Source organism: Opisthocomus hoazin, chromosome 4 (assembly GCF_030867145.1).
Source record: "Opisthocomus hoazin isolate bOpiHoa1 chromosome 4, bOpiHoa1.hap1, whole genome shotgun sequence".
Classification (NCBI taxonomy): domain Eukaryota; kingdom Metazoa; phylum Chordata; class Aves; order Opisthocomiformes; family Opisthocomidae; genus Opisthocomus; species Opisthocomus hoazin.
In genome coordinates this window covers 16,849,725-16,876,701 of record NC_134417.1, presented here as the reverse complement: position 1 = coordinate 16,876,701, position 26,977 = coordinate 16,849,725, and the positions used below count along the sequence as shown (strand labels likewise).

The 26,977-nt window shown below is 44.7% G+C and overlaps 1 protein-coding gene across 7 annotated transcripts in view; it reads left to right on the top strand.

Annotated features, from left to right (window-relative positions):
* LPP (LIM domain containing preferred translocation partner in lipoma) overlaps window positions 1-26,977 on the top strand; it is a 355,991-nt gene that overhangs the window by 182,856 nt on the left and 146,158 nt on the right. For all 7 annotated transcript variants that reach the window (XM_075418090.1, XM_075418094.1, XM_075418093.1 and 4 more), the window contains one exon: window positions 528-650. In XM_075418090.1, coding sequence (XP_075274205.1) covers window positions 528-650 — 123 coding nt within the window. The remainder of the gene's footprint in view (window positions 1-527; window positions 651-26,977) is intronic.

The following is a 26,977-nucleotide window of genomic DNA, read 5'->3' as shown; positions in this document are numbered from 1 at the left end:
GAAGTGTTGAATCAGACAGGTATCTACCACGAACTGATTTAAAATAACAGATGCAGGTGGATGGTTCCTGGCCACAGTGGCTTGCAGCTCTGCTGTGTTTGTGCTTTGCCTGGGATGGGGACATGGCAGAAGAGATTCTCTCAGAATAGAGGTTCTCCAAGCCTACCCCAACCTGGCTGCCCAGCTGGGCGTCCTGCTAAAATACATCTCTGTCTGCGGGAGCGGGGATTCTCCTGCCTCCTCACCTCAGCAGCAGATTGCGCATGGAGTTGTATAATCCTCCAAGTCAACTTTAGACAATAGGACAGTTGTGGGAAATTCATAAAGAAAAGCCCCAAAGCAGCCTGAATCCTTGTAAGAGGGAGGCTTGCTGCCGGTTCTGGGGAAAAACTGTAGCATTTCAGCATGTTTGTCCCTGCAACCCGAGGGTTATTGCTGGGGCATGGTAGCAGCTCCATGAGGACAGTAAGAAACCATGTGCCAGGCCCAGCAGTTTGAATAACTGGAAGTCTTCTTTCTTCTTTAAGGTGAATCCTGGTGGCAAGACGCTTGAGGAGAGGCGGTCCAGTTTAGACGCAGAAATCGACTCTCTGACCAGCATCCTGGCTGACCTAGAGAGCAGCTCTCCGTACAAACCTCGGACTCAACAGGTTAGTGGCACATCGCATAAACAGCGAGTGGGAAAGTGGCCAGCATCCACTGCTGGAGTCAATTTGCTAACTGCTTGGTATTTGTTGCGAGCAGGCATGCCATTTCCTCCTGATAGCATCCAGATGTGGCTGTCAATGGGGAGAAGGGCGCAGCCACTCTGAAGGGGGCACCGGCTCAAAAGCTGCCGTACTTCTGAGCGAAGGGCCTCTGATCCCGATTGTTAGATTACCACGGAGATCGTTAGAAAAATACTTGCAAAAAATGGCATTTCATTCGTCTCCAACAATAGCTTGTGAATTAAAACCTGCTCGGTTCACAAGTACTTTCACGCTTTTATTTTCTTGTTGTTTCTCTGTTTTGTTTTCTTTCCTTTTTTCTGTCACGCTGCCAGCGGATCCAGATATCCGTGTCTCAAGTTGTTTTCTTTTGTTTTTGTCGTCTAATCAGTGGCGACGAAGTGGCTTGGATCGTAGCTCAGCTGTCAAGGTGGCTGTAGCCCAGCAAGGCAGACTGGAATTTGCACTTACTCTGCTGTGTCTAGACAAGGACTGCAGGGGTGACAGCAGCTCAGCTAATTTTTGTCACTCATCTAGGTATTGCATGAGTGGAAGTATTTAAGTTCTGGTAAGATGTCATCTATTTATCAAAGGAAGTGGTGACACCCCAGTGGCACTTTAAAAAGGACAGTTCTTGAGATCTCTAAAATTCTCCGGTTTGTGCCCAGTTGTGCAATGCCTTCCCTTCCTGATCTCATGACTGGTCTCATTTCTTGTATGTGTATAGGTCTGTAGGCATGTATGCAGCTATAGGTATATGCTGTGTTTGTCTCAGCAAGGTCGGCACGAAATAAAACCCCAAAAGTCGAAAGAACCAGTGAGAAAATAGAGTGATGTGGTGCACACTCATTATCCACACAGGCCATCTCCTTAGTCTGTTGCTTTTTGGGTTCTTTTCATTCTTGTATTTGTTTAAAGTAATTGAAAACCAATACCTTTGGAGCAGAACTAAAGTAGTGATCAGAGTTTGTTTAGATTATATGCACTCCGCAAAAGCAGAGTTAAATCAGATTTGTGCACTTTTGAAAGCATCCCATCTGCATGCGGAGGCTCTGGCGTGGTGGCCTGTGTGGTTTCCATCCCTTCCGCAGGACCTCCCGATAAACTCTGCTTTCATTCTAGCAGCATGTACACAGTTACTGCGTGAACTTACAGACTTGTCCTTGAAAAACAGTCTGATTTGGGTAGGTCAGTCAAAAAGAGCAACAACGTCAACCAGATAAAGTTTGGTCCTTTTCCTGATGGGTTTTGTTGTTGCGATAAATGAGACAAGTTTTAACAGGGGTAGTGCTCAGGCACTGTGTCGAATAATCCTTGTTCGTTTTGGTTGTGTGTGCCAAACACATACAAATGCACACTGTTACTGGGACATGCTTTATAGTGTCAAAACACTGTGAGAGTTCAGGGGGAGAGATTCGTACTCACCGCTTTCCTTGGCAATGCCTCCAGCGTCTTTGTAGAGATGTGGAGCTTCTGCTTTGCTGAGCGTTTGCAGTTTGCTGGCAGCGCTGCTGACTGCCTCCCGATGCTCCTTCCTTTGGGATCTGGTGTTCCGTGGATAGGATGTTTTATCACTTTTATTTTGTACCTATACCATGAAAAAAAAAAATCACGGCATTCACATGCAAAGTTCTGCAGGTGTATTTGAGTTTCTGGAGAATCAGAAAGTGTAGCCCAAGTTTTGGTCTTCCTCTGACTGTTAAAGTTCGTCAGCCTCCAGGACGATGTGTGCTGCTCGGTGCGCGTGCTCGTTCCCATGGCTTTTTGCCCGCAGTTTGGGTGGGGGCTCTGAAGACTCGTCCCTCGTACCCAGGAGGGATGGGATGCTGCTGCTCCCTGGTGTGTTACAATCACTGTGTGCGATCCAGTGGGCAGAAGAAGCTCTGGGACCTAATCCCAACTTTTTTTCTTCAATTTATCAGACTTCCGGGATTTATTGGTTAAAATAATGATGTCCTGTGAAAACTACAGCTACAGCGACTTCTAACTATAGCTGTTAGAGAAAGAAAATGCCAGAGTTGAATGTATCATCTGCTGTAATTAAAGAGTACTCAAATAAGTCCTTGAAAGGTGGAACTAGAATGTAAAGCTTTGATATTTTCCTTTGTTTGATCTGTAGGAAGTATTAAAACTGGTGAGTCATTTGGTGGTCTTGGAGTAAGATAATAGATTAGGCTGCAAATTGGGAGGTACTTACTCAGAACATCAGCACGTTTATTGGATTACACCTTAGCTGACCTCCCCAAATTTATCAGGATAATGGCTGCAGATAGGAAAATAGAGTTACGACTTGTTTTCAGAGAAGATGTTTCCAGTTGTGCTTATGCAGTTAAAGGATTATAATAATGTTATAGGTATACCTCACCCTTGGGGATACCTCCATTCTGGAATAAGAGATATTTTACTGTTAGGTTTCTTTTTTTTTTGTATTTTATCTTCAAAATAGTTTAAAAGCAACATAAACTAAACTATAACATAGTCCTCTCTCACTGGAGTAGGAGTGATAGCGGGATAATGACAAGCAGTTTATTTGACATACGCTACCCATTGGCATAAATTCACGTAGCGGGAGGGTGTCTTTTGATCCTTGGTGCAAGTTCGGGATTGCAGTGAGACACACTGCCCCAGGAGGTGCCTCTTACACAGAGGGATTCATACCCTTTGCAGAAGGTTTGGCAAGTCCATAATACTTCTCAGAATGGGTGAGCCAATGTCAACCCCAGACAATTCCCCTTGGCCAGCGTACCTGCTGTTGAGGACATGGATGAGTGTGATTCAGACTAGGTATAAGGAAGTAACTGTTTACGATGAGGGTGGTGGAACACTGGAACAGGTTGCCCAGAGAGGTGGTAGATGCCCCGTCCCTGGAAACACTCAAGGCCAGGTTGGACGGGGCTCTGAGCAACCTGGTTGAGATGAAGATGTCCCTGCTCTCATTGCAGGGGAGTTGGACTAGATGACCTTTAAAGGTCCCTTCCAACCAATAGCGTTCTATGATTCTCTACACCATCCCTGCGTTGTTTACCTGAGAATCCCTCTGATAACATTTTTTTGTGTACCAGGCAAGTGACAAGGACATTGCCATGAGCTAAAATTGACCACTGCTACCAGAGGGTAGGGAGAGAGTTTTGACACCTGCGGTTGGCAGCACTCTCCTTGTACCCAGTGGCCCTGCCTAATTCAAGGCAGCTGAGCTGGAAGGTGAAGGTAGAGGAGTCATCCAGGTCCCGCTGGCTGCTTCTCACACCTCAGGCAGCAGTGGTAGGATGCTGTTGTCCTGCAGAGCTGTGTTGCCTTATTCTCTGAAGTGAGAAGTTTGAAAAGCATTTTCTCAACATAGGTCCTTTACGGAGCAGAAAAGATCTTTCCTCCCCATAGCAGCATATTTGGTGGGAGGAGGTCCTTCTGTGAGCCATTGGGTACCCCAATGTGAGTCAATCCCAGTGTTGCCGAACTTCGTTTCTGGTTAGTTCTTGCCTCTCTCCTGAGGCAGTTCTTGAAAGAATGGCCTGCAGCAGATGTTTTCTGGGCATTGATAGTTTACTTCATAATGGCCATCAGCAACATGCAAGTGAGAAGCAGCTTTTGATCACCATCACCTCAGCCCTGGGCTGAGCCCATGACTTGGTGAAAGTCTCTCTTTCACTGGGTTTTTTTGTTTCAAAATTTCATGTGTCAGAAAGACCAGAAAATTACAAGACTAAATCATCATCTTTAACTGCAACAACAACATCTAAGGATGCTTTCTGTCATGCACGCTGGTGTAGAAGAGATGGTATTTCAAAAATTCAGCTGGAGCTGAAGTTCTAGAAAGGACCAAACGGCACCTGAGCTTGAGAGGTTTCTGTGTGACCTTTGCCAGCATGGCCAGTTCCAGCCTTCTGGTGCAGTGATTGAAATGGAGAAGGAGACTAACATGATCTCAGAATTACCATGACTGCAATGGCCTGTTAATAGATGAACTTTTCTTAGGGATTGTTTGAAGAACTGCAGATGTGTTATGACAAAATCTAATTAATATTTTCCTCTTGTTTGGTAAAGTTTAGAAATCGTAGTGAGATGTGTAAAGTACAGAGCTCCTCTTGTGTAGCTGCAATGTGTTTTCTGTTTACATATCACACCTTCTAAATTGCAGTAACCCATTGGAAAGTTCAGAGGCAGAGAACCCACTATGCATTTCAATAGTAAAAGGAGGTTGTATAGACAAGGCATTTAGGGACATAATGTCCATGGATGGGAGCAGGGGCTATTCCTAAACTGGGTGAACCCTGACTAGGGGACTTGGTGAATGCTGTGGTCATCTGGCTCCTCTATTAAAGGGTATTTTCCACAATTTTTTCTTGTTTTGCTTAAAGCCTTGCTGAAGAGATGTGTGCAGCAAGGCCTTAAGCAAGAAAAAAACATCAAACATGCCAAATTTCAGCCCGTAAAATAAATGTTTGCATTTTTTAAAAACCAAGAAAACTTTGTGACTCTGGAGAGAGGGCTTCCAGCAGAGGCTGTGAAAATGAAATACTGGAAATAGCAGCATACGAAAGCTGAGGATTTTTTGTCCCTGCTGTGAATTATGTATTGAATGCTGATTGCTTTGTCTGGAACTGGACACCTACCTTCTGAAACTCTTTGAGTTTTATCCTGAATTTCCAACAGATTGTCTGTTTGGCAAAACAGGTCTTTGTGGAAGGTGTACCAGGTAGTAAAATGTAGATGGTCCAAAGGTAATTAGCTGTTTTTTAAAAGCAGTTGCTGGGTGGCCAAAATTTATCAAGTATTTGTATAGCCAAAAAAAAAAAAAAAAAGCATTGATGGTCAAGATGAAGTCTATTTGTGTACAGCTGTCAGAGGCAGCTAGATCCAGAGGGGACTGGGCTGGCACTCTGGAGACCTGTTTCATTCCCAGCTACCACCACTGTGCTAAATGACCTTCAACATAGCATTTCTACTCTGCTTCCTCTCAAAATCTCTCCTGTCCTTGTAGCTTGGCAACCTCTTCAATGTGATTTGCCTCTTACTACCCATGAACATGGCATCTAGCAAATTAAAACCTTAGTCTGGGGTTGAAGGCCTTCAGGTGATGTGGTTGTACAAATAATGAAAAAGAGAAAGAAATTATGTTTTTCATCTAACAGATGCGGAGAATGAAGGCAGAGTTAGGCAGGGTATCTAAGGATTCTTGCCTGTGTCCCTGCCTCTGCATCATAGCCCCCAGTACTAGATATCTGCCTCTATCCAGCACTGTCAGCCTAAGTGAGTAATATTTTGAAGGAAAAGAAGCTCATTCTCAATGTGAGCTGCAGAACAATAAAAAAGTAGAGAGAATTAAATTAAAAAATCAGTGATACATTTTCATTAACTTCCAAACATACTGGGAAATATTGTCTTCTAATGACTGGAATTTAAAAGGGATTTAAATGTTTGACAGCGTTGGTTGTTATTCCATCACTTCTTTTGACAACCAGTTGGGGATAACAAAAGCAGTGAAAAGGCATTGGACATATTTTCTTGCAGAGTGATGGAACAGAATTGAACAGTTCCAGCTGTAGGTTGGCAAACCACGAAATGAGGCAAAGTGTTGAGCGCTGAAGACTCCTAGGAGCACTCTTCCATGTGCATTTCTAATTTTAGTGCCCCACTTACAGCTGTTCCAGGAATGCACGGCTAAGTGTTTGGGTGTTTTATCTTTGTTTACGCCGAGCTGCACCTCCACCCATGAATAAAGCCTACTACTCAGCAAAGCGCAGCGCATTCCCCCAGCATTGAAAAAGAGCCTTCCGATTGCTCTTGGTTTGGGCTGTGGGATAGATGTACAGGCTCTGTGAAAAACAGATCGTCGAATCCGTATTCAAAACAGTCCATGCAAAATTGCTATTCCAGGCTCAGAGTCTGGTTTCCTTGTTCCTGTTACTTGCCTGGTCCTGGCTTGTTAGGTTGGTATGCACTGAAGAGATTTCGTGAGCACAGTCCGTATTTGGTAGCATCCCAGTTGTTGTCAGGAATGTTTTTCTTTCTTTTAAGAGAGAAAATTTAGGGGTACGAGTGTACGAGCCAATTAAGATTAATTTGGTGGGTTCAGAATCAATTCCCCCCTCCTGTAGCATTTATGTGACAGAGTTTGTGGTTCCTCAGTTACGGGACTTGGTGAGATTTGGCTGTTTCAGGTATTCAGAATGATGCTGTGTCTTTTTCAGTGCTAGTTGGGCTGAAATCGATGGCTTCGTTTCTGCTGTCTTCGGATACAATATCTGAAGTAAATAAAAGTGCCCAGGCCTCTTTGTGCTGGTCTAAGCACATCTGATCCGTGGGCATCTGCGCAGCTTTGCCAAAGAGGTTTCTGAGTTCAGCAGCCCAGCATGGTAGCCAGGCAGTGCCTTCCCAGTGGCAAGGGCCTCTCTGTATTTGTTCACTTGAGGTCAGTGCAGTTTGGTTTTTGTGGGCTTTTTAATCTCATTGGTCGTGGGGCAGAAAGGCTTGTTGGGAATAAGCCCATCTGCTGAAACTGAGAAGCATCCCCCACCCATCCTAAAGTGCTGATGACATTATAGTAGGACCGTCCAGCTACTCCAGAGCTACATGTGCTACACAACGCTTTTCATGAAGGCTGCGAGTTGCCACTATTTCCCCACTGACCTGGATGGCTCGTGTGGACACAGAGGGATGACGGGGTCTCGTAGAGGTATGCCCAAGCTGGTGTTGAGCTGGTGAGCTCTGGGGCTTGTAGCAGCACCGGTGAGCTCATGCAGGCTCACTGCAGGGCTGCTGGCGAGGGCTGTTCTCAGTGGGCTGTGACACTTCAGCTGTAGTCACAGACATCAGCAATTGCACGGGTTGTTTTAAAGATGGGGTCACCTCTGAGAGCTGCGCTCCCACTTCTGGGTGCAGCATGCTGGCTTTGTGCTGTTTGGAAAATCCATGTGGATTACTTAAAGTAGAAAAGGGAGCATCCCATCTGGAACAATTTCAGTGGGTTCCTCCCAGCACTCGAGAAGAAAAACCTCTACATGCAGGAAACTCTCCTGTGGTTCCCCACTCCGAAGGCAGAGTGACATTCCCACGCCGCGTGGGTCGTGTTTGAGATGGTCCCAAGGTCGAAGGTTTCTAGGAGCACCGCTGCTGGGCATGCTGGCTGCAAGCAGCGCACATCTGTCACACCGTCCCTGACACGGCTGTGGGGAGAGGAGCGTGCACGGGGCAGGGATGTTCCACCACATATGTGTGAGCTGGGAGGCGTAGCCAACAGGTGATTCCGGTATGTTTGGATTTGGCCTTTCTCTACAAGAAAGAGAAGCCTTCCTGTGCTCATCAACTCCAGCCGGCATGTGCGCTGAACTGGCGCTGCTCTGATTGGCAGATGCTCGAATTGGTTGCATCTGCTGGTATGTATTAAACTTTAATCCTTTTGATAAGAGTAGGTCCATGAAGATTTTTAAAGAAAGTTTTCTGAGATCCCAGATTATCAGCTCGTCACGGATGAACAGGATAAGAGTGACCTTTGCAGGGTATTATTTCTTCCTCTTGTACTATCATCACAGTGAAAATAAAGCAGCACTACTCCTGCTGTTTCTTTTTCCTGATATATAATCAAGTTCACAGAAATCTCAGTAAGGTTTACTTTTACCCTTTTCCCTTTCTCTTTTGTTTTGGGGTTTTTTGCCTATGTGCTTGGCTACAGCTTTAGATGACGACTAATGTTGGGTGTATTGGACTTTAAAATCTGTGCAGGCATCTCAAATTTGTGTATGGATAAAGATAAACATTTACTTTGGGAACAGTGATAAAAAGAAAATAGTACCTCATAATTTGGTCTTTTTTTCCTTCTGCATTTGTGGTGGTTTTGCTGTGAGTGGTTGAGAGCTGGGCTCTGACTGTCTAAAGATGTTCAAGGCCTTCTACCTATTGTTCTATTTTGTTTTCTATCTTTTTCCCCGCAATGGGACCAAGCTGCTGTATACCGTCACCTCAGGAAGCCTGTCATCGTTTCCCCATCCTCGGTTTTTGGCACTCATAGCGCTTTGGCACTCGTCTCAAAGGGACCTGGTGTGCTTCACAAGCTGTCCGTGTGTCCAGCCAGCAAAGAGCAGCCGCCTCTGGGGCAGAGACCTGCGCTTCGCTGGGGCGCAGACTCTGCTTGCATCCTTGCATGGGTCGATGCAGCTGAGTGCTTCAGCAGCATTAGATTTACCACCACGACAGCAGCCCTGTGAAATACGGAAGTATGCTTGCTATTTCACATGCAAGGGAGGAACCGAGGTACTGGGAGATTAGATGACTTGGTTTGTGGATGGGTCACCACAGGAGCTGAAGCCAGGCCATGGACACCCTGCTACTCCATCACGAATTTATCCTCTTCTTGTAGCACGTGTGAGTGGACGGGCAGAGAATACGTGGGAACGTTCCCTGTCAGGAGGCTTTGGAGCCATCTGAGGTGTAGGGAAATGGCGTCCACCTCTGTCCTGCAGCCTGTGAACCAGGCAGGGGCAATAAAAAACTTTGTTTCTTCTGTGGGAGGATGTTGCTTGATACTCAGCTGCAGTTTTGTGACCTACAGGCAATAGACTTCTTGATGCACTGTCTTGTAAGCAGACCCTGAAAGATTCAAACCCCTAGGTCTAGAAAGTTGCTATGTCCTGGACCTGTATCATCACCCTCTGATGTCACCAGCAATTTAGAAGTGGGAAGTTGTTCTCCTCACCTGCATATGACTGGAATGAAGTGTATGAAGTTGAACTTAGACCTATGGGACAAATTGGTGATGTCCCCATGCGTGCGGCCACCACTTTCCCACACACTGCTGAACGAGGGAATAGCTGGCAGATTTTGAAATGACAGCGTAGTAGATTAGTTCTTCCCACCCAGCACTCGTCGGTGTCTGGCAGTTGGCTTCTCCCCGCATACCATTTGAATCCAGCAGCCACTTCTAAGTGGGTCTAAGAAGGGGTTATATGCATGCAGAATGCCGTGGCTGGGGAAGGAGGGACCCAGAGCCGTGTCTCCTGGGGAGCTGCGGCGTGGTGCTGGCTGTCCTTGCTGTGGCCCAAGGGCTGGCCCATACGCACATGGGCACGGCGTGCTCCAAGCCTGCTGCATGTCTTGCAGGCAACCTGAACTTTTGCTCTTCCAGACTGTGCTATAACCAGGATCTCTGACCTGAAACACGGGTTGTTTGGCTGACATACACAGATAAATGCCAAAGCTAATACTAGGGGGAGAAGGGAAGCGGGAAGGGGCAGTCAGGAGAGGCAACGGAGGAGAACAGGAAGGGTCAGAGTCTGCTCAAGATGCAAGACACAAGTCCGTAGGAAATTAGGCTTCCTTTGCTCTGCTCTTTGTCGTTTCTGTTCCTTTTGTGTTGGCTATTTTTTCTTCTGCACACACTAGGAACCAGCTGCGTTTCCCTCCCTCTTAGGGAAAGGAAATCATTCAGAGCCAAGGGAACAGCACAGTGACTTAGAGAAACACCTGCATGGCAATGCATCACTCGGGACTTTGCTCCCACTGTGGCCTGTGCTGGACATCTTCCCCAGGCCATTTCCACCAAAGTAGGAATGACGACTTTGCGGTTTGTGCATTACACTCACAGCAAGGAGGGCATTGCTTTGACATGCCTTCAGATTGTCTCGAATCTATCCAGAGACCACTGAAGCGCAGTCACAGATCCTGCTGACATGAGTTACTGTTGAGTTGCACTCTTTTAAAGAGGAGGGCAACAAACTTCTGTGCTTGCAGTTTCTAAATACATTTGAAAGGTGAAGCCTAACACATGCTAGGGAGCCCTAGCATTTAGGGTATGGCCTTCACAAGTTTGTTGTGGTTACTTGCTGGTGCCTGTTTGCATGAGCGCTTGCACCTTTTCACACGCTTATCCTTATAATGCCTTGAGGAAGGAGAGGTTTGATTCTTCTCTGTTCTGCAAATGGAGAACTGAGGAACAGAGAGACCATGCAGCTCTTTGTAAAAAAGGGCTTTGGACACAGATCAGTGACGTCCCGGGACAGTGTTGTCATCTGCGAGTCTGTCCTGTCTTTCGTGCTGTGTTTTTACAAAGGTCTGTCCCGCCAGGGAGATAGGACCCCTCGCTAGAGCCCTTGCTGGACAGTCTGAAGGCAGGGCAGGTCTGTTCCCAGCCTCATCGCAGGTGGGGCTGCCTGGAAGAATCTAGAGCCCTGTAAAAAAGTGAGAGCTGGCCGTGCAGTTTCTACATTAGACCCTGCTACCACTGCATAAATAAACATGATACATTTATAGCCTGAACATATCTCAGGATTGTTGCAAGATGTTCCTCGTTCAAAACCGTTAACCATTAAAGTAAGAGGCAGATGGATCTGTGGACGGTTTAAGAGGCTGTGTCTGTATTTTCTCTTATTGATTGCCTTTTGCCTTCCTGTCTGGAACCTTTTGAGAGATGACTGCGGTGCTGAGATGCCTTGTCTCTTTCTGTGTATTAAAGCTGCCTAGGCTAAAAAAAAAACCCAACCCACACCCAGCCCGTATCTGAAAGCTATGAATTGATAGATCCTTGCTGTAGCTCTTCAAATAACTGTAAATTACTCCAGGCTGTTATAGTTTCATTGTAAGGAAGTTCCTTCTTTGACTCAGACTTCTTTGCATCACAGTAAAATGCAATTAGGTGACGTACATATTGTGGCTTGGAAGCACTTACAATTTTCTCAGCCGTATGCTGTCAACTTTTGCTCAATAGCAGGCTTGTGGACTGTGTGACTGTGCCTGTGTTAGCATATATTCTCACCATATGGTGTTTCAATAGTGAATAGGAAACTTCTATGAGTATGTAAAGGAGGATGAAATGGAAAAAAATATTACAGCAAGATAAACCTAACATGCTGCTTCACAGCGGAAAGTGAGTGCTCTGACTAACTGCTGTTTCTATGGGAAATCAATAATGCATTGGTCCAATGAGTATTACTGTCTTCTTCCACAGATTTAAAAACAAAAAAACCAAAAAAACCCAAGCAAAAAATGCACCTAGCCAGAAAAATGAGATTTTGATGCAGTTATAAATATTTCTGCCAATGTTTGCAGTCTGAGACTTATTCCTCCCTGCCCAAGCGAAATATTCAGTCTTACAATGAGTTGTTTGCTTGGAAAGAAGTCGTTTCATGTGCATAAGTACAGCGAGCGCAAGGGCAAGTTGCACAGTTTTACGGCATTACAGAGGTAAAGACAGATAGGATTGTTGTGATCATCTCATCTGGTTGTTAGCGTAACCCCGGTCAGAGACCTTGCTATCTTGTCATAAATAGCACTGTTGTTTATCTTTGAGTTGATGAGAGACTGGGTATGTTACCCCCTCTGGAGTGATTTGTAAGAAGTCGATGAGAGCTCGTTGCTGTCCCAGTAAGCTCAGAGCCATGAAGAATTGCCATCTTGCACACCAGCAATCACTCCAGTCGTCCTGGGGGCTCAGGCAGTTTTGATTCCCTCTTCCAAAACCATTAGCTTGTGATCCAAGGAGAATTCAAGAAGGATGAGAGGATGGTTCTGTTTTTATCCAGCAGAAAGCCATGATGTACATTCAATTTCAAGCTTTGATTATCAAGAGGGGAAGAGAAGGTGTCGGGTTGATTACTGTGCTGATTTGCAGAAAGACCAACTGTGCATTACATGAGATATCTGTGCAATTAAGACCTTTTTGCGGTCTTAAAAAGTGATGGATAAGCCACTGTTGTTCGGCTGGGATTTTCTGAGCGCTGTATAGTTCATCAGGGAGATAGTATGAATATTGTATTGAACTCTATTTAATCTTTTTCTGGAAACGTTTTGACAGGAGTCTCTAATGTCCAAAGTGCAAGACAGGGGATGTGGCTGTGGAGCAAGGTGGCCATGAGGGTCACGGTATTTTATGAGGCCACAGTGACGGAGAGCTGCTACTGTGCTCAAGACCACACTCTCAACTTTGCACCAAAAGCCATGGAGATACCATGCGGAGGATGCAATCACTGAACACTTCTTTAAGGTATATGTAGATCACTGCTAAGTTTTGGAGGTATCTGGAAGAGCCAGCACCCCAAAGCAGGGCTGTATAACACTGCAAGTCATCAGGCTGTTTAGCTTTTTGGCAAGACTTGCCTTTGACAAGACTTGGCTTTGATATTGTTGAGTAATGTGGTCATTTCTAACTAACGGCAATAAAACTTTAGAGAACACCTGCTGTTTCTATATTGAACATATGTGTGCGTGCTCATGTAAAATCACAAATGCATGCAGATCTAGAGAATACAGTTTATATTTGGCATCTTTCCTACAAATTGTATTTTAGAACACCTTAAAGTCTTCCTGTAAATAAAATCATTTCAGAATTGATCTCATTAATGAAGAGAAGGAGATGAGGTAAGATTCAAAAGCAAAGAGAAAAAACGTTTTTTTGTTTTGATTTGTGGGTTTTTCAAAGGGAAAACAACCATTTGATGAATTCGATCATTTGCTGAGTGTACTCAGTGATTTCTCAGGACATATGGACAGTCTCAGGACACCGTGTGATAAGAACTGCATGGAGTAAAAAATGAAATGATGGGCTGATCGCTTAGAAAGTATAAATGAAGGGAACATCTGAGGATCTCTGGCTCTTTCACTTATCAGCCAGTGCTGGATTATCCCCTGTAATCAGTGCTTTCCCCAGCCCGGAATTCAAATAAATGAAATGTAAATATCTCATTGCTTTCTTTGGGTGAGTGTCGCAGGCTGAAACATATACAGCTGCTAAGAGCTGTTTGACTTCAGCATTTCCTTGCTTAATTTAATCTCCTGGTTCTGAGTGACACTTCATGTATGTGTCCATGCGTGTGTGCTCCTACCGTGTGGATGCATTCACTTCCCGTACCACATCCATACGTACAGGGTACAAGGAGGCTGAAATTTCCCAGTACAGAGCTATAATAAAAGGACTGACAGACTGGGTCTGTAATATGCCTGACCTGATAATTAAGCAAACTTATTACTGTGTCAGCCTGCCAGATGGATCATCTACTCATGATGTAACGTGTATTGCTTCTGAATGTATTGGAGTGCAGTTTCCTATTTTATGTTTGCTGAACTGAGAAAGGGAGAGGGAAGAGACAGTTTTATTTGAACTAAGCCCACTCGTTTCAAGTGTGTTTAATGATAGCAATATGTGACAGATAAAATCCTAGGCCCTGGTCCATGTTTATTTTAATTTCAAGCAATGGGGAAGGATGGAAGAGATAAAATTATAGGCTAAAAATGTCTCTTGTAAAACAGCAGCTTGAGCCCTGAAGGGGCTTTCCTTGCTGCGCTCTTGCAGGACTCTCGGATATGTCCATCAGAGCTTTGCCGGTTACAAATTTGGGGCTTGGCCCTGAGAAAGATCAGGCTGCACTGTTTGCCATCAGCTTTTCTAATTGTTTCCTCTAAGCTGACTAAAGATAGTAGGGCTATACTGAAAGAGGGAGGCAGAAAGAAATACTCAGTTTGAAGCATCTATCACTAGCCTGGACTTTCTTCCAATGTAGTCCTACCCTGAACCTGAGGAGCAGGTGAGTTCTTCTCAGACTCATGTTGTAGATGTGTCCCTGAGGCTCCCAGACCTCCCACCTGCTGTTGTGTAACCTTGGCTGAGCCGTCTTGTGTCTCTGAGCTGCACTTCTGTTAAATAGGGATAAACTCATTTCTTTGCCCGTCTGCTCAGTGTAAGGTGTTTGGGTGAGCATTCAGTACCCGGCGCAGTGAGGAGGCGTAGGTAATGTTGTGCTGTTTGTGACCTGTAGTATTTGCATCTGCTCCCTGGGGCTCTCTTCCCTACACTCTTCTGTGACTGCACCATGGGTAGATTAGGATAAATTGTCTGTCTTCAAGGCTTACATTGAGCACAACTTTGCAAATTTGTGCAGCTGTTTCACTTTTCCGTGTGGCTAAGCTGGCACAGCCAACACCAAAACAGGTGTCTGTTTGCCTTTGAAATGCTTACCAAGTAAGTATTGTTCTCTATTGTTGTTCTCTATGTTCAAGCTGTTCTCTGCCTCAACAGCTTATGAACTCCCGACACATCTGAACCAGGTCCCTCAGTCTGCTAATATACCTCTGAGGAGCTGTAACCTCACGAATCAAGGAAACACAAAGGAGAGCCTCTTGTTCTGCAGAGATGCTTGAACTGGCTTCCCACGTGGGATGTTGTGCCCAACAGCTGGGAATTTTTCCTGCAGACAAGTGCAGTATGGTATAAGGGAGGCAGTAAATCTTTGTGCTCCGGACTGCCATCTCCCATGGACATGCATTGTGTGTGGAAGTACCAGTGCATCCAGCACTAGCTCCATCACATGCTGTTGACTGGCCTTCCATTAACTGGACTTCTCATGTACAGAAGAGACTGCAGTTTCACTCTGTTGAAAGACTACCCCTGGGGAATTTTTAATACCTTATTTACCTGCCAAGTTTTCTTGAGCATCTTAAATGCTGGCTGTCGTGAAGACCCAGCTTCAGCTCTGGCTTGGCTCATGTGATGAAAGCATTGGTATTCTGCTTCCTAGACTAGATGCAACTTCTGTTGCATTGGAGGACCTTGTAGTCTGCAACTGAGCGTGGAGGGAAGTCACATCTTGAGCGCACTCAATTAATTATGTTTTGTCCCAATTCCTAGCATTATAGTGTTGGTATACTAGTGCTTTTTTTCTAAAGACAGAAGTAGCAAAAGTCTGGTTTCTAGAAGAAGAATCTGCCTGGGTCAGAAATTGGAAGCCTTGGTTTTTCAGTATCTTTCTATCAAGTGTCAGTGTGTGTAGGCCTGAAATTAAGAACCCAAGATTGTCGATCCTGTGTCAGATGAATGGTCGCTCCAGCTCAATATCCTTCTCATACCAAAGGAAGAAGACAAGAATAATGCAAATTCATGGCAATACTGTCCCAGAATATTTTCCTTTATCTAAGAATTTGCTGTTCACAGAGATTGGCTTGATGAAAATGATGTCTTCTGTAATACTCAGGGATTTTTCCTCCATCAGATCATCCAAATGCTTTATGAATTCATGTATATCTCTGGAATTTAAAGTATCCCACGGCAAAGGAGTTCCATGGAGGTGGGGCAGACCCATCTTCTTTATGTTCTGCGTTTGCTTCCCACTAGGGTGGTTTCATGTTGCTGCTTTCTACCATGGAAAGAGAAAGAACAATCATTCCTCCTGTTTGTGCCACTCAGAGTTTTAGCTATCTCGTTTCAAGGCTGAAGACTCCTGGTATACTTTGTTGTTTCAGAGGAGTTCGAAAAATTTAAGTGCAGTATCCATTTGTTTCTAATCAGATATTGCTGTCTAACTGCAAACTGGAGAGTCTGAATGCTAAAAAAATGGAAGTGGCTCCTGGACCTGTGTTATTCCCTTTGTTATTTGCTTTTGACTTACTCTGAAGCAATGGATTAACTGTGGATTTGGTTTGTTAGAGGTGAAGCCTGTGATTCGACTGTGGGACTTTCTTTTCGGAGTAACTTCTCTAGCGCTCTGTTTTTTCAATTGTTTTTTTCCCCAGTCATTGCAGGATTAAACAATTTGACTAGATTTTTACCTCTTTGGCAAGGTTTTTGCATGATATTTTCTGAAGACAGTATCCATGGCCACTTTGATGCTTGCAAATACAAAGTGATAGGAGAGATACAAGATGACTGATTTGGGAGAGGTCTGATGGAGCCGTAGTACTTTGGAACCAAATGGGGTCTGCTGTTTGCCCTTTCCTCCCAGATCTCTGACATGTCCCCTGTATTTTCAGTAAGATGTTGGACTGTTCTAGCATTACATTTCCCATCTGTAAAACAGAGATGGTAATAATCACATATCCCACCTGGCTGTCTGATTTCAGAAACAATTTTCAGATCTTCAGATGAAAATTCTTCTGCAAGCACAAAATATTATGGTTTTTTCAGCTTATGTAAAAAAAAGTCTCTTACAATGAAAAATCAGGATATAAAATACTTTTATTTTCTGTAAGGAATTTCAGCGTCAGACTCTTCCAAATGTGTTAGCTAATGTTTCGCATTATAAATTATGTGCTCTTACTTTAATTTCAGGTTCTATGCAGAGAAGAAAATGTTGAGTGTACTTCAGTGATTTATACTCTGATTTGATCAGTCTGTTAGTAGTCTGGTGGATTTTAACTTTCAGTAACATCTAAGAGTTTGATACGTTAGAGATGAATAAGATATGTGCACGAACATGTGTGCTTTTATTGCTAAAGCTAAATTAAAACTTGAGCACTTTTGAGCTGAAATAACTAGTACTTCTCCAGCTCTTTTTCTGTCTTCCAAAACTCGTCTGTGCAACCAGTATGAATCTAATGTGTTCTGTGTTATTTTGCTGCTTTAACATGGGGACCTGTAGAGACAGTGAAAGCTCTGTACAGAAAGTATTGTAAAGTGAGGGAGGGAGCCCAACAAAGCTAATTATACAGACACTCCCACTCTATTACCCTATAGAGAAATTGAGCCTAACATTCTACTCTTAAACTCATTAAACTATTCTTTTTTGGGTGCAAGGATCTTACTGAGGGAATGAAATAGCTATACTGTGTAATCAGTATGGGAACTGGAGCAGATCATTATATTTACTCATTTGATTAGCTGTAAAATAGCTACTGAAGTCCCCATTTTAAATCTGCTTAGCAATTGTGCAGCAGGGCAAACTGGGTGTTTTAATTAGAAAAGAAGAGATTGCGGTATTTTTTTATAAGTAATAAATACATAAACACACGCACATTGTGATCTCGTTTATGTAAATAACCTCTTCCCTGTGGGTGTTCTTGCCTCCTGATTGTTCAGGATCTGTCTGGTTCCAGCTGCAAAGAAAAAGGGAATGATAAGTTCCGCACATCTACTTTGGAGAGCACAATATCTGGGACTTAAAATCCAGCCGAAGGGATTTAGATTAGCCGTTAGGGTAACACTGCTATAGGAGGGACAGGTAACCCCAGAAAGTGACGGCACGGAGAAATGCTAGGTCCTCGATTACTGGAGGGGCTTTAGAGCGGGTTGTGCAAACATCTGTCAGGAAAAGTGTAGGCAGGGTCAGTCCTACCTGAAGGGAGAGGACTGGGCTGAACAACCTCCCAAGGTCCCCTTCAACCTGTGAGATTTGCTGAAGACTTGCACTCAGCCGGGGCAGCGCATGGTCTCCCTTGGCGCGTCCGAGACCTGCGAGTCTCTGGCTGCCTTGCAGTCGTTGACCACCTTCGTGCACATCAAACAGCTGAGGATGCCCTGCTTTCTCTCTAAGCACAATTCAGTACCCTGCCACTGATCAGTCCATAAAGGCTTGGAAATGAGCCATTACTGAAGGTTTCATTTTCTGGCTTCCGTTGTAATCCAAGGGACTTGCAGAGCAGAACAGATGTTCCAAAGATGGTAAGCTCTGTAGCCACTGGTTTCTCTGTTTGAGATGGTTATTGTCTTAATGTTTCTGAAGTTCATAATATGCCTTTAGGAAGCTAAACAGCTGCAAAAAAATATTTCAGCTTTTTATTCATTAATTTGGTTTTGAGACAACCTGAAAACAGTGAAATAAGCTTGGTTACAGAGAGAAGACTTGGTTTTTAAAGGCATTAGACTATATATGTGGAGTGATGACAGTTGGCAAGCGTGTGTTGTGCTGCTCTACCTTTGTGGATCACTGAAAAAGTCGTATAATAATGAAAATAACAAAATCATTCTTGTGATGCTGCCTGTGGATGCCAAGGCCTTTGGGCAGCAGGAAGGGGCACAGCAGCGCTTTTAGCATTGTGGTTGTAAGGGATGAAATAAGTGTTTTGCCTAGCGACTCTTTTTTTGTGGACAGTTTTTCCAGTATTTCCTTTTTGGTAATTGATTTAACTGGTACCCACAGTTAGGACCCACTTGCAAATCACCAGAAGTGCTACTGTGTTGGGAAGTCATCTACAGAGAGACATAGAGCAATGCCTCCCAGATGTGCTGCGGGGATCTAAAAGAAGCCACCTCAGGAAAAGAAATGCCAGCACTGGCTGTTCTGCATCTGCTAAGGAAGACATCGGTACCTGGAGTTCTTCCTCTGGCATCACTCCACAGCACTAAATTGAATAAGCAGGACATTGGGCAGGCACCTTCCCCCCCACCCCCCCCGTTCCCCCATAAAAGCTCAGCATAGCTAATATAACTTCATATCCAAGAGAACAAGCACCTAGCTATAACGAGGTCAGAAATATACTGTGAGTTTTAATGGACACCTAATTCTCTTCTTAATATGGCTGGGACACCTGCAGTTGGATGGAGCTGTTCTGCATTGCCCTGTATCGCTGTAAGCACCTCAGGGCCCAGCTGGCTGGCAGGAGAAGCGCGGTCTAGGGGCAAAGAGGGAGGCTGCATGGTTTAGTTTTCACTTGATTGTGGCAACAAAGATATTAAAGGGGTTTCTCTGGAGTGCTGCACACCTGTAGCTCCCGTTGAAATTAATGGAACATTCCACATTGATACTAGTTCTCCCGATTTTCTTTCCATCCATCAGTCTTTGCTCAGATCCTTTCCATGCCACAGGGATGGAGAAAGCCCCAGTTCAGTGTCACGGGTGCGGTATATGCAGAATAACTGGCCCAGTGACCATCCTGGAGGAGCATTTCTGGTGTTACATCCCCCACTTTGATCCATGCCTTTCCCAAGGGAGCAGCTGCTTTGCACCCAGGGAAGCAGGGTTTGCGTTTCGAGCACGTCTGCGAATTGCAGTTGTTGGACTGGATCAAGCCGTCGCTGTGTCACTTAAATGTTACAATCTCTCAAGCTGTCACTTTGACTTTTAAATTGAAGCAAAGGTGATGGCTGCCATCACAGTCGCGCCATTTCCAGAGCTGTGCGTTCTGCGCTCCTCCGTCTGCCTTTTGGTTTGAGGATTTTTATCCCCCCACCTCCTTTCCTGGGGTTATTCCCGGCTCCCCTGCCTGGCTGCTGTGAGGGCACGGGACAGCTCTGTGCTTTCAGACAGTCAGATGTTTCCAGCCAAGAGCGTAACTTGTCATAGTAATTTGGTGTTATTTGCATAGGATTCTCTCCCTTCCAGGGAAAAGTGTACTCCTGTTATCTGATCTAAAAGGGCTCCTAAAGGAACTATTTAACTGTTTCTCTAGAAGTATGTAATAAATTTCCCAGGAGGACTCATGCTCTTCTGCTTGGTGGAGGAGTGAGAAAGTATTTAGTGAGATTTCCCAAGAGATGAGCCTGAGTGTGTCTGTTCTATAGACAAATCTGCTATTGCTCATTGCAGGGACATGCAGGAGTGCACAGAGGCAGCTTTGGTTTTCCTGAGGTTCTGCCACTTCAGAAAGAGCTTTCTCTTCTGGAAGAGCTGATCTCACTAATGCTTGTTTTGGGGCCAAACACTTGGGTACCTCTGCTCGGTGAAAAAGTGCTGCATGGGCTTCCTGAGATGGTCTCCCCGGGGTAGAAATGAGCTCCTCTCATGCCATCCCACCACTAACACACACAGAGCTCTGGTCTGTGAAACAAGAGCAAGGGTAAAGCCATTTCTGTACATGTCCAGCTGTAAATGTTGGGAAGACTCTGTGCAGGCTGCATGAGCTGCGTTTTGGCATTTACAAGGCAGCAAGATTGATGCATGTGTTTATGTGACAGGCAATGGAGAATTCATTGCACTCCTGGTGAATCCATCAAAAGATATTGGTCTCATGCTAATCCCTTAAGCTCCTGCCTGGACTGGAGCAATACCCACCAGGAGCCTGATGAGCCCGAGGTTATGGTACACCATCCTGCTCCTGACCCCATTGCAATGTTTGGTGCTTTCGGATGAAGCAGTGGTAGGTGAGGAGGTGGTGACTTGCAGTAAGGGCAGGTGAAATGCCTGAGCTGCTCTGGCAGCTGGGCGCTTAGATGCTGGTGTTTGAGCTCATGGTTGCTGAGATTCTGGGTAGGAGGAAGAGCAAATCAAATCTTGAAAGCTATGGGAAATTTGGTCTTTGGCACCCGAAGTAGGTGAATGCGTGGCACGCAGGATCCACAGGGAGCTTTGTGCTCAATCAGAGATAGGGGAGCTGAAGAGTATGATCTTCTGTCCCTTTTAAGGCAGGGATATGACTGCTTTTTAGCCCATCGAGGTGAGTGCTTTGCAAGGGTTGTCCTTTCCCAGGCTAAGCCGGGAGCTGAGTAGGCTGCAGGTTTTGCAGAGCTGTCTGAACGCAGGAAAGCCCAGGACCCCATTTCAGCCTTTGCTGCAGAGGACCAGGTCCTCTCTGCTCCTGGATTGGTGACGTTGCAGTTGAGTTTCTCCCTGGCCTTTGGGCTCCCCCTTATTGGGACATCTCCAGGTTCAGATGAGCAGGAGATGATGTGGAAATGCCCCCCCTCCTGACAGGGGTGCGCAGTGACTGACCCCGCTTTTGCAGTCAGCTCTTGGCCCAAGCACTCCATTGATAGAGATAATGCTGCATGGGGTGAGCAACTACTGCTCTGAAGCCGTTTGCAGGCTCTTTGGAGTCTGCGGTGTTTCTGTCTGCGTGTCCCTCGCATTCAGGGTTGCTGGAATGACTAAGTAGTGCTGACGGCATTAGTTGTTAGCCTGTATTAATTATTTCCGCGGGTTCTATTTACTTGCGTGTTCCCTGTGGGAATGCTGTGCATACAGATCACAGCAGCACTTAATTTTATTGCAGTAAGCGGCTGAGGTTGGGGAAGAGGAGGGGGAAGAGCAGAGAAAGGGTCGTGTATGCGTCAGCCCTGTCAGGCTTTTCCTTCTGTTTCATTTGTGCTGAGGTTTTTATTATCATTAAGCCGATTGTATCTGTGGCACAAAGGGCTGAGTTACCTCGGTAACCATACTAGCTGGGATGGTAATCCATTTATAGCATCACTGCTCAGGTCTGATTAAATTAGCATGCTGATGACGTAAATGCTTGGCTGGGTGATGCTGACGAGGCTGCTCCTAATAGGAACTCTCGCCCTTACATTTATTCTCATTTATTTCATGAGACCCCTGCAGGAAATGTACAGAAATAAGGCTACAGATGATTGACTCTTGTTTCCAGAACAACTTGTGCTGCTAGCAACAGACAGCACTTTATCTGAATGCAGACGGCAGCCTGCGCATTTCGCCTTGTTTCCTCCTGCTGCAGAATTCCCCACGCAGCCCTGTCGGAGCAGAGCCCCGGTCTCGAGCCGTGCTTGCCATCTGCCACAGCAGCAGCGGGAGCAGCTCCTCTGTCTGATGGTTTATTTCCAGACGCTGCTACAAAAGAAATAAAAAGAGTAATAATAAAAGAAAAGGAACACCCTCGTTCTTTACTCCCTCTTGGAAGTTTCCTGCAAACACAGGCATCCTTTTACTCATTTGAAACAAGCCAGTTATTTATGTCTGCATTTTCATCATTGAACAATAAGGTTCAGTGCTAGTATTTAATACCATGTGGATCAAATCCTTTCAGCATCTTCTGTCCAGCCCCCTTGAGGGAGAACACTGACAACTGCATGATCACATAGCTGTGCCTGTTGTTTGATGAAGTGGCGAGAACAAGAGGACGGAGAGTTGCTGAAACTCCTGGCTTCCCTTCCCGGCCCTGCCTCTGATTTACTGGATGCGCAGTCTTTGGGGCAGGCGGCTTCCTAGCAGGCCCTTGTGGTGTCCCAGGACTTCAGTTTTTCATCTGTGAAAAGAGAATGAAAAAGGGTGCTTTTTTTTTTCTTTTTCTTTTTGCAAGAGGCATGGGAGTGATTAAGTGCATTTAAGTTCCAAAAGTATTTGGAGATCCTCAGGTGGAAACTCTGAGATTCTGAACAATTTACCATTTTAACTGTCAGATTTGATTTATCCAGTGAGCATAGAAGGATTTAAAAGGAATTTTTCAACAAAAGCAGTTTTGGGATGGAGGACTAAAAGTGCAATAAATTTTAAGTAGCAATAAATAGTTTGGCGTTTGCCCTGGAGTGTGAGCAGATGTGGCTGCACAGAAACCACTGGAGCTACACCTGCTTTGAGTCGGATTTCGATGCGGAAATTTGTTACTTGTGAAATTAAGAGCATGGTTTTGAGACACAAATGCGAACGGGCCAGTGCTGCCATTTTCTGGGCCTGCAAATTGTCATCTAGAGCTTACAGAGCTTTTCCTTGGGTACGCTGGGGAAAAGGAATGGTGTTTGGGTGCATGAGAGGCCTCTCTCCATGGCTGTCCCAGCCCTGGTCACTCTCTGTGGGAAGTAAGCAGCGCCTGGGGGACTCTGCCCAGAATTTTAAGACATTGCTCTGGAAAGATGAGAGACACTGAATTTGTTGTCAGTGGCGATGCTTCGCCCACCTGGCAGCCAGCTGAGCCGGAGCATCCGGACGCTGCTCCATTTGCTCAGTGCTCCCTACTCAGCGGTGAGGAGCAGCCAGGACAGGGATGCTCCTGCCCGCACCTCGGTCTGTGGGGGATGCACGTGCTCCAGCCCCAGCCCTGCCAACACCACACCGAGACGTTGGCTCTGCTCACCAGTCTCCTGCCAGAGCAGGTGCACTTTATTAATGAAGGTATTTTGAAGGGTTTGATTCTACCTCTGGCTCTGTTCAAAACATCCCTCCATCGAGAAGTCCCGCACTCATGGCCCCGTATGCTGTCGCTCACGCTGGCTGCGTTTGTCAATGTTGTACAGTACATTAATCCTCGCAGCAGAGAGATTAAAGACCTAATGGGGCTGCTGCCTTGAAAGAGCCTTACCCTGGGGCTTTCCTTTAAATTTAAATTTTAATGGCTAATACCATTAATTTACAATTTCCAGCGTAAAATATGTAAAAGCCACCAGCAGCAGTGTGTTCAGGAGGGGCTGTGGTACTCCGTGGCTGGACTGTGCTTCCTCCACAGGCAATGGGCATGAGCAGCGTTTTGCTGCTTTACTTACCGGGTAATTTTCAGCTCCTGGTAGAGTGAGCTGCCTCTGAGGGACACGGACTCCCAGTGACCCACTCAGCACATGAGGTGATGGAAGGTCTTAGCAGGAACGTCCATTACTCAGCAAGGGGGACTCCAGACTGTACCCGGGCTTGGGAAGTCACCCCTTTCCTCCTCAGGTCCACAGCTAGTAAGATGTAAATAATCAGCCCTCTCTTAATTATCACCCTTTGTTTACTGAACCCACGTGCTGGGGCTGATGAATGTATGGAGAGGAGGTGGCTGTCTCTGTTCCAGCAGCATTTGCAAGCCAACTGGCAACATTTCAGCGTTAAGACCGTGCCTGTTCATTTCAGGAGCATCATAAGAGCCTAGCTGAGGTCTGAGCCTGTCCTTTTCAGCTTTTTTCCCAAAGATTTGTCCAAAATAAGAGTAATATTTTGGTCTGAAGGGTCTGCCACTGACTCGGTTTGCTGAAGAAGCTGCTCTGGCTCTAATGAGCTCAACTCAGACAACGACCACAGAGCAGGAGGGAAAGTCCCACTGAAATTCCCCTACTTTCCCCACAGGTTTCTGTGATTTTTGGCATGAGTGAGTTGCCGTAGAGTGCCTGGAAATTTTCATTATAGGTGAGCAAGATTTCAACTCATTTGTCTACCAAATTAGAGCAAGGCAGAGGATGAACAGTAATAAAATTCCTCTTTGTTGAAACAGACCCATTCTTGCTCATTTGGAGAAAAGGAAAAGCCTCTCGTGTTTGCATGTGTTTTGATTTTGATGCTGCTTCAGCCTGGTCCCTCTCCTTTCCAAAGTCCTTGGGATATTTGTATTTTATTCCCATGGGAGGGGAATCCATTGGCAGTATTTATTTAAACATCATGGGGATTTCTTTTTATTTTGGAGCAGGGAGCAAGAGTTGTTGTTTTAACCATTTTTATTGTTCCTAAGGAAAATTTGCTGCTTATTATCTCACAAGCTTTTATCTGGTGCTGAGTCATGGAAGTGAGAGAATGTGTAGGCGTCTTAGCATAAGAGAGAGTAATTCTGTCATTTACATTTACAGACAGTTATGCTTTCCAGAAAACTTTTTTTTTGTGGGTTGCAAAAGAGATTAATCTGCTGCTGAAACTGTCAAAGGAGGTTTTCTGTTTAAGAATTTTTTGAAAGAGAGAAAAATCTGTTTCTACTTATAGGAAATAATAAGGTAGAAAATGAAATAAAAAAAACATACTGAAAGAACAGATGAGAAAATGTTCCCTTTCCTAATGATATTTTTCCTTTTTCTTTTTATGTATCTATCCATCTGTCTATCAGCCTATATATTTCTCTGTCTGTCTCACGGAAAAGTCGTGTCAACTTTGATAGATATAAAACTAAATATAGTAGAATATGGCTGAGTTCAGGATTATTAATTCCAGCTGTTAAAAATATCATGGGATCAATTTAAAATAATTTATATTTTTTCTTTAATAAAACCTTATTTCAGTTTCTTCTTAGTTTTCCAGTAGGCTGTTTAGCTATTATTGTGTTTTAAGCTTTTTCTGCAATCTTGAAAACTACTTTTTAATAAAGTCCAAAATCATCAATTAAATATTTCTCTGCAGTAGCAGTAGGATAAACAATTTATTTTCTTCTTCCTTCTTCCTTTTTTCTTTTTACTTTTTTCATTTTTGTATTTTTCTTTTTTCCTTTTCCAACTTTCCTTTATAAAAAAAATTGCTGGTACTTTTTTTTTATTAAAAAAAAATTAATTACAGCCTAGTTGAAACCTCTCCTCCTTAGGATATATTCTCAGTGGTGAAAACTGTAGAGCTGTTGGAAGGTTAGAGTTTTTATTGGTTGCTACTAAATTTATATAGACTATGGAAATCAATGGCATGATCTGCTGTGATTTTTGTTTGTTGTAGCTGTTCCTGAGGACAAACTGGACATGAAATATTTATCCTGGAAATTTAGGTTTTTTCCTAACAAACTAGGCAGTCGTGTTTTCAAATGATCTTCCAGCAGAACAGGCGTGGGGGTACAAAAACTTGAGTTCCTTTCAGTATAGTTTATCCCTTTACGAAGAGTATGATATGCTGCGTCTGCCCAGCAAAACCTTTCTTTCTGGGGTTCCAGTGTAGCTGATGCTGGTTAGCTAGAGGCAAGGTAGCTAAGGCAGGACACTGTGCTGCAAGCTGTGGTTGTCACAAGTAACCTTGGACAGAGACGAGTACCCGTCGTCTCGGCTCCCACCGAGGAGAGCCTGCGGGCCAGAGGGGATGTCCTCTCCGTGTCCCACCTGGCTGAAGCCTTGAGCCCAAGCCCGAACGCCACATCTGCTCACTTGCATTGGTTAGAAGAGTTGGTTTTAGTGTCTCCTCTGTCCCTGCTCTGGTTAAAATATCTGCTTTCCTCATCCCCCATTTCTTAAAGCTGCCCTTTCTCCCTCCTCAGCTGTAGTAGCTTCAGCTATGGTCCTTTGACCTTCAGCAGAAAATTATTTGTGCAATGTAAGAGGAATATTGATTTTTTCATCACATGGCCGGTGAGGCTTCAGAAATCACATTTTTTGCCAGTTAGTGTGGCTCATCTCTAGCTTTTAGGAAAAAGTGGGCATTGGGCCCTGTGAGATTTCGTGTTCCGGGTGAATGGGGTCTGAGTTTAGGTTTTTCACTGGAAAGCCGTGCTCTGCAGCTGGACTGCTAAGTTAGAGGGGGGAGGGAATTAACCTGGCTTAACCTAAATTTTGACAATTCTGTTGAGAGGCCGGTGACTCATTTACAGAATTCAGCGAGTCCACAAGGGCTAGAATGATACTTCTGAAAGCTTATAGCATGTCATTGCTTTGTGTTTGAACAATTGGGTCCTGCAGTGAATTCTTGTGGGTTGTTATGGAAAAGAGATTTATTGATGACTTGTGGTGCCAGGACGCTTGCTCCGTGCATAGCTGTTTTTTTTCTTAAAATACAAATAAGTCATGAGCCGCAAAAAAAAAAAAAAAAAAAAAAAAAGGCATTGCAAGCTAGAAATGAAATATGATTTAATCCTGCCGTAAATTCAAACCCAGACCTGAATTCTCCCTTCTCCCCTCGAGTTCAGTTCTGGAGCTTGCTTTGACCTGTGACAAAAAAGAACGAAAGCCATGAAACTCCATTTTGGATCCAAAATTCCTTGCAGTTTTTGGGCGTCCACTGCTGAGTGTTGGAGAGCATTGAGCGCTTGTTACAACATTGTTGAAGCCAAGCTGCTCAGAAGGACTAAATTAATACTCTGTAGTCCTAAAGTTTTTAGCATTTAGCACACCTGGCCCCAAGGCTAGAAAGTCGCTGTTTCAAATTCTGAAGTTAAAAATGTCAAAATTGGTTAGTCTATAAATCCCGGTAGGCATCAGTATGCATTTATACATCCACCACAAGGAAAGAAGTGAGGAGAGAGAGAGGATACGTCTGCTTGTTTTGAAT